This window comes from Antedon bifida, chromosome 9, assembly GCF_963402885.1.
Source record: "Antedon bifida chromosome 9, ecAntBifi1.1, whole genome shotgun sequence".
Lineage (NCBI taxonomy): Eukaryota > Metazoa > Echinodermata > Crinoidea > Comatulida > Antedonidae > Antedon > Antedon bifida.
Genome location: NC_136234.1, coordinates 21,036,682 through 21,042,681, shown reverse-complemented (window position 1 = coordinate 21,042,681; position 6,000 = coordinate 21,036,682). Strand labels below are relative to the sequence as shown.

At 28.3% G+C, this 6,000-nt stretch overlaps 1 protein-coding gene across 1 annotated transcript in view; it reads right to left on the bottom strand.

Moving 5' to 3' along the window:
* Positions 1 to 6,000, bottom strand: part of LOC144852130 (ral GTPase-activating protein subunit alpha-2-like) — a 35,427-nt gene continuing 29,427 nt past the window's right edge. The window contains exons 40-42 of the mRNA XM_078709848.1: positions 1,940 to 2,058; positions 1,428 to 1,643; positions 1 to 305 (exon numbers count right to left, since the gene is read on the bottom strand). Of these exons, the coding sequence (XP_078565974.1) occupies positions 121 to 305; positions 1,428 to 1,643; positions 1,940 to 2,058 (520 nt within the window). The 3' untranslated portion in view covers positions 1 to 120. The remainder of the gene's footprint in view (positions 306 to 1,427; positions 1,644 to 1,939; positions 2,059 to 6,000) is intronic.

Below are 6,000 nucleotides of genomic sequence, written 5' to 3'. Positions count from 1 at the left end.
GACACAGAAAGGAGAAGGTTATTTCAGACATAATCTAGAATTGCTATAAATAAATAAATTTGAAATATATATAATATAACTAAAATAAAAAATGGTAAAAAGAAGAAGATAAAACTACCATTAAACTTTGAACCCTTTAGCTGTTGGGCTTTCTGGTGGCGTCACTTCTGATGAATTGCTAGAGACTACTCGTTTTGATTTGGTACGGCCTTTCGGAAAGGGTGCATACGTGTCCCCCGGTGCTGAATTGGTAAACTCAACTGGTCCCTTATCGTCTATTTTGGTTCGGTCTTCAGTTACCTTGCCTATTATAAAAAAATACATCAATTGATATAAAAGTGCACATAATTCAAACAATTTAAAAAAGAAAAAAGATTTGATAAAGTTTATTATAAGGAAAGAAAGCAAATAATGCTTTATAAAGATATAACAATAAGATATATTATATATCAATTTGATGAATAAAGATTGCATAATGATAAAATAGTTTTTATTAAAGATAGAAATTTTAAAACAAATTTCCTAAAAAAAATTACCGCTCGTCTGTGTAAATTGGCCTTTAGTATAAAATTGGTTTTAACTATTGGTAAGTAATAATAGTGGGAGGGAAGAACTCAAAAAGACAAAAATATTGCCTTCAATTTGCTTTTGTTTTGCATTTACCTGTTGAAAAGAGAAAAAAAGTACATAAGATCATAAAGATGATGAAATGGCATTAAACGCCAAGAACGTGCAGCTCAACAATCAATCAAATATACCAATATCTATATTATAGTTTCAAAGTATGATTGTTATTGTAATCTCAGTAATTACTCTAAATGTAAGGCAGAGCTAGTAAATACAAGCATGATCATTTAGCTAAGAGTTCATTGCCAAATTATAGTAAATACAACTCTATAGTTACAGTAAGCAAAGAAAACTAAATACCAAATGAATTAGAAACACTGTATGTATTGATTATTAAAACACTCAAATAAATTATTTTGGAATATCTTGTCTTTTATTGCGCAAAGTTCAACAGAGACAAAAAGTTATAGAAGAGAATTGAAATAAAGAAATGGATTTATGATTATCAACATCTTACGGGTAGACGCCACTAAAGAGAAAGAAAAAGAGGGGAGGACCATGGTAATTCATTGCACTCTTGGACTCTCTATTTTTCAAAAGCATTACGTCAACGTTTTTCTGCAATGCACTTGTTCAGCGTTATGGGTTGTTCAGCTTTGACCCTCCTACCATGTTTGTTTATTGTTATAGTTAGTGAAATTATTTAGATTTGATGTATGTTAAAATATAGGCGTTAGGTGTTTGTTAGGCTGTTGCAGTTAGCAGGCATGATTCTGCTGGCTTTAGACACGATACTGTATGAGAATCGGCTGGAGTAACATACTCATCGGAGGAAACAATTTCAAATAACACTATATTACCTAGCTGACTTAAGCCTGTCCTAGCAGCTGTACTAACAGTCTGAACAAGTTTAGGGTAACTGCGTCGGTTCTTAGTACTGCTATCCAAATGACCAATACTGTTGGAGCGAGATGACTTCTGCAATTTTGTTGTTTTGATCTGTGCATCCAGAATTGCTGCTGCTAAGCTGGCTGAATCTGGATCTTTCAGCTTATTGCCAACAATGAATTTCACACCTTTAAAAACAACATAAATTAATAATTTACATCTTTACATGACTTCTGAATAATAAAAGGATAGAAAAAATAATTTCTAGCTTGGTTTTGTAATTAAAGATCTGAAATATCTGTTTACTTCAAATTTACTTTTTTACATTTTTATACTTTAAGAATTTTTTAAAAAGTACTACCTTTACCTACAATTTTCGTTTCTAATAAAAAATAATGTTTCTAATATTGGGTTTTATTCAATATGGTACCAATCACTATGGCTCTTATTTGAACAGACACAGCGGTGTGGCTAAATTGTTTACCTGGCTTGATGTTACGACTGAGCGAGGGTGCAAACACTTGGGCGGAGAATTCCTCAAAGGTTGTTGGTTCCTTGTGATTGGTTATAATGTTATCAAGATTGGCACTTCTTTCTTCAAAGCTAGACATTCTATGTTAAGTTTCAAACAGTCTGTTGTTCATGTAATATTATTATTTATTATAAATCCAGAAATAAATTGAAATTGGATTACAAAGTAATAAAAAGTATTACATAAAAAAGGTAAATGGGATATTATTTAATTTGACTGAAATTTCCAAGTTAAAAAGATGAATTCAAAATTTGTAAACTTTGGAAGAACAAAGGGAAAAAATAAACAAACAAAAATACATAAAATTACCTTATGTGAAAATAATTAATTTTTTTTAGTAAAAACAAAAGAATACATTTTTAGAAAAAATTAATTTTAGTGAAATTTTGGTTGAAATGAAACATTTTAAACAACTTGGATAATTTAACTAGTTTGTGTGCTTTTGTTAAGTTTTTAGTGCCATAAGAAAAGAAAAAAGCATTTACAAAAATATTAGCATCAACAATGAACTCATTTATAAGTATTTTGCACGTTGCAACTTTATACACATATAAACCTGTAAATACTCACACGCTAACAAGTGTTTAAAAAAATGCCAACTTTGAATTTAACAGTGAATGATACCAATTTAATTGGCATTTAAAGCGAGTTGTATTTGATACGTCCAGCTGTTTATTAATTTAATTAATTCCCAAGTGCCGCATCTTTACAAGCTTCCATTCACAAAACAAAACAATAAAAAAAAAATTCAAATTTTAAATGACACATTGCCTAAGGCATGATAATTGCATCTACAATATTGGAATTATAAATGGAATAAAAAGACTAGTAAAATAGCAATGATAAAAAAAAAATCCACACACTTATGCACACGCACAGAGATGCAGCTGGTAGCTAAATATAGCACGTAACAATAGATAAACAAACTGTAATTTAGTTGTTCTTACAAACGTATATTTTGTGTCATTGTACAAACACTAGAAACTATTGGTATAATTTCGTCTTTCTTTTTGGCTTATGAATGGTTTTAAAGACCAGCTGGGAGTGTAAATAGCGTTAGCACGATACTTTGTGACACTCTCAACGACATTGTCAACAAAGTATTTATTCGTGATTGGTCTATCATTTTCTTTTTGCCTCTTTCAAATTACTTATAGTAAACATACTTAATTTCCTATAAGTGAATAATAATGATTATAAAGGAAATAAAATAAATTTATTTTGTTACTATTCATGATTTTTAATTATATATTAGTGTATTGTTTTTGACAAATATTTTTTTAACAGTTTATGTTTGTCAAGAAAGTATTTGATTGGTCTACCATTTAATTTTTTCCCTTCAATTTTTTTTATTGAACATACTATACAGTAGTTACATATACAATTCACTTGATTGTTTTTTTTATAAGTCAATACAACATAATAATATAAAGAAATAATATTTCAATCTGTGAAAATCAATTTATTTATTATTATGATTTTCTATTTAAAAAAAAAGAAATTTTAATTTATATGTATTTTTACTTACAACCACAATAATATTAATATAAAAAGAAATAATATTTCAATATGTATGTTTTGTTTTTTTATTGATTTATTATTAATTTAAATTATCAGAATTAAATGAATTTTGTATATAAATTTATTTTATTACTTTTTCAAACATTATTTAAACATTTTTATAAATTATTTATTATAAAATGTTTATTAAAAATATATAAAGAACAGTATACTTAATCATGTACAGAACTATTTAAAGTCATTTGATGTCTCAGGAGTTAATTCATAAATATACGCATACCAGAATACAAAGGCTTCCGCAATAATTTACCTAATTACAAATACACAAAGCCGTAATACACTTACGAAACAATAAAAGTAAAAAGTTAGTTTTATTAGCAGATGGTATAATCTTCTCCATTCCATAACTAAATGTTCATTTGTCTGAGTAAATATTGTTTTAGTTGGCGTTCCTTGTCTAGAATCTATTCATGTTCTATGAACCGTACCTAATTAAGTGCTAATGTACTGAGTGTACATACCCAGAGGGATGTGAACAACAAAGTTTGTCGCCAATCGGTAATTTCTTACAGCTCATTGTCTTTCATGTAAAGCTATTAACACTTAGATCTTCTCTGTCTTATTGTATCTTGATTGCATTGTAACATTCCATTTACAATTCATCTATCGTGTCAAACTTTGCTTCTTACTCTTTCAAAATAGATTTCATTTTCTTCTTAATATTTATTTTTCGGAACATTTTTCTTAATATTTATTTTCTTAATAAAACTAATTTTTTAATAATGGAAAAAACTTTACACATTTAGACAACAGTTATTGAAATGCAAGTAAAGTCCATGAGTTTGAAAGCCTTTTGAAAACATTTTTTAAACAGTGCTTTAAAGTATGATATACAAATAAATATTTGTGGCTAAACACCTAGGCTAGTTGGTCAAAATAACTTTGACAACAATTACAATATCTAAGAACTTGAACAAATGCATTGTAAAAATTAAAAAATAATTATTACAATAATTATGTAGTTTACTTTTGAGACAAATTTAAATTGTTTCATAACATATCTTTTTAAATGTGGTATGAATTTTTCTTGTTTGTTTACATTTTGAAGATTTTAAGACAACCGAACACATTGTGAGAACTTTTGATTATCAAATTTACTATTATCTTATGTCTATATTATCTATGTTACAGTTGACATTATTCAGGGTTATGTGAATATACTGTACTGATTCATAAAACAAATGGAATATAGTAATATTTTTCTTATAATAATAATATAAGTGTACTAAACCACTAATAAAGGTCACATGACTAAGCGGCAAACACTCCCGTCATTAAAGAAAGATCGTAATGATTATAGCTGAGGAATTTGTGCCGTAATAATCATTAGTACGCACGCCGACTACTTGTTTGCGAAATTTATACAGAGCAATCAGTTGGCCTTGCTTCGGGCTAAATTTTACTTTTTAGTAATGATTCTAAAACCGTAATTCTGCATATTTCTGTCTGCTCTACAAGATAATTAAGACTTGCTCTTAAGTATTACGAGTACTTGCTCTATGACTTTGCTTTGATTTTTTATGAAAGGGAGAAACTTTTACTCAGTTGTAAAAGAAGTGATACATTTATGCTGTTAATTTGATAAATTAAATTATTTTATGTTCATTTATTTTGTTATTGATCAACTTGTAAAATTACAGCCTGGCTTGGTCAGTTAACTGATAAATGAGATAAATCAAAGTAAAAAAAAAATCTTGAAAATAAAGAAATATATTATATTTCTGACAATAAATTCATTAAATTCTGAGACTGGCTCCATGATGGAGTCGAAACGTCTTAGGTTTTGTAAATTGTTTGAAGGTTTATTATTAGTTTAAAAAAAAAAAATATCTCTATACAATACAAACTATGAAATACAGTCTGCTGTCAATTATACAGTAGATTTCAAGGGTAACACAAATTTCTAAACTACAATGAGTAAAATCATCAAAATTAATGAATACAATTATAGCTCCACAGCAAAAATCACTTTTGAATAAATATTAAAAGGTTTAGTTTTATCATGTGAATTATTTAACAACATTAGGAATTCATCATCTTTAACGACGTCAATTTATCAAACAGTCACTGATCCTACCGGATACGATAGTTAATTTGTCCCCTATCTCGCAATCCAATACAATGCGTCCGATAATGTAAGTATCTTAACTACTTCCGCACCCATTATCCGTAACGTTGACGCCAGATTCCTTTTATCGAACAACCTTGGGTAATTTCTGTAATGCATGCTTTTTTTTGCGTGTGTAAATATTAGTTTTTGGAAGTGATCATGTGACCTTGGCGAAGAATGAATGGTTTAAATCATAACAATGCATAGATAATTGTAATTGGCGTCCGATACATCACTTCACACAAGCAACTTATAAGCAAGACATTTGGAAGATTCAAGGCACAGCTTTTAATGAGTACATTAACGAGTATTAGAATTTGGT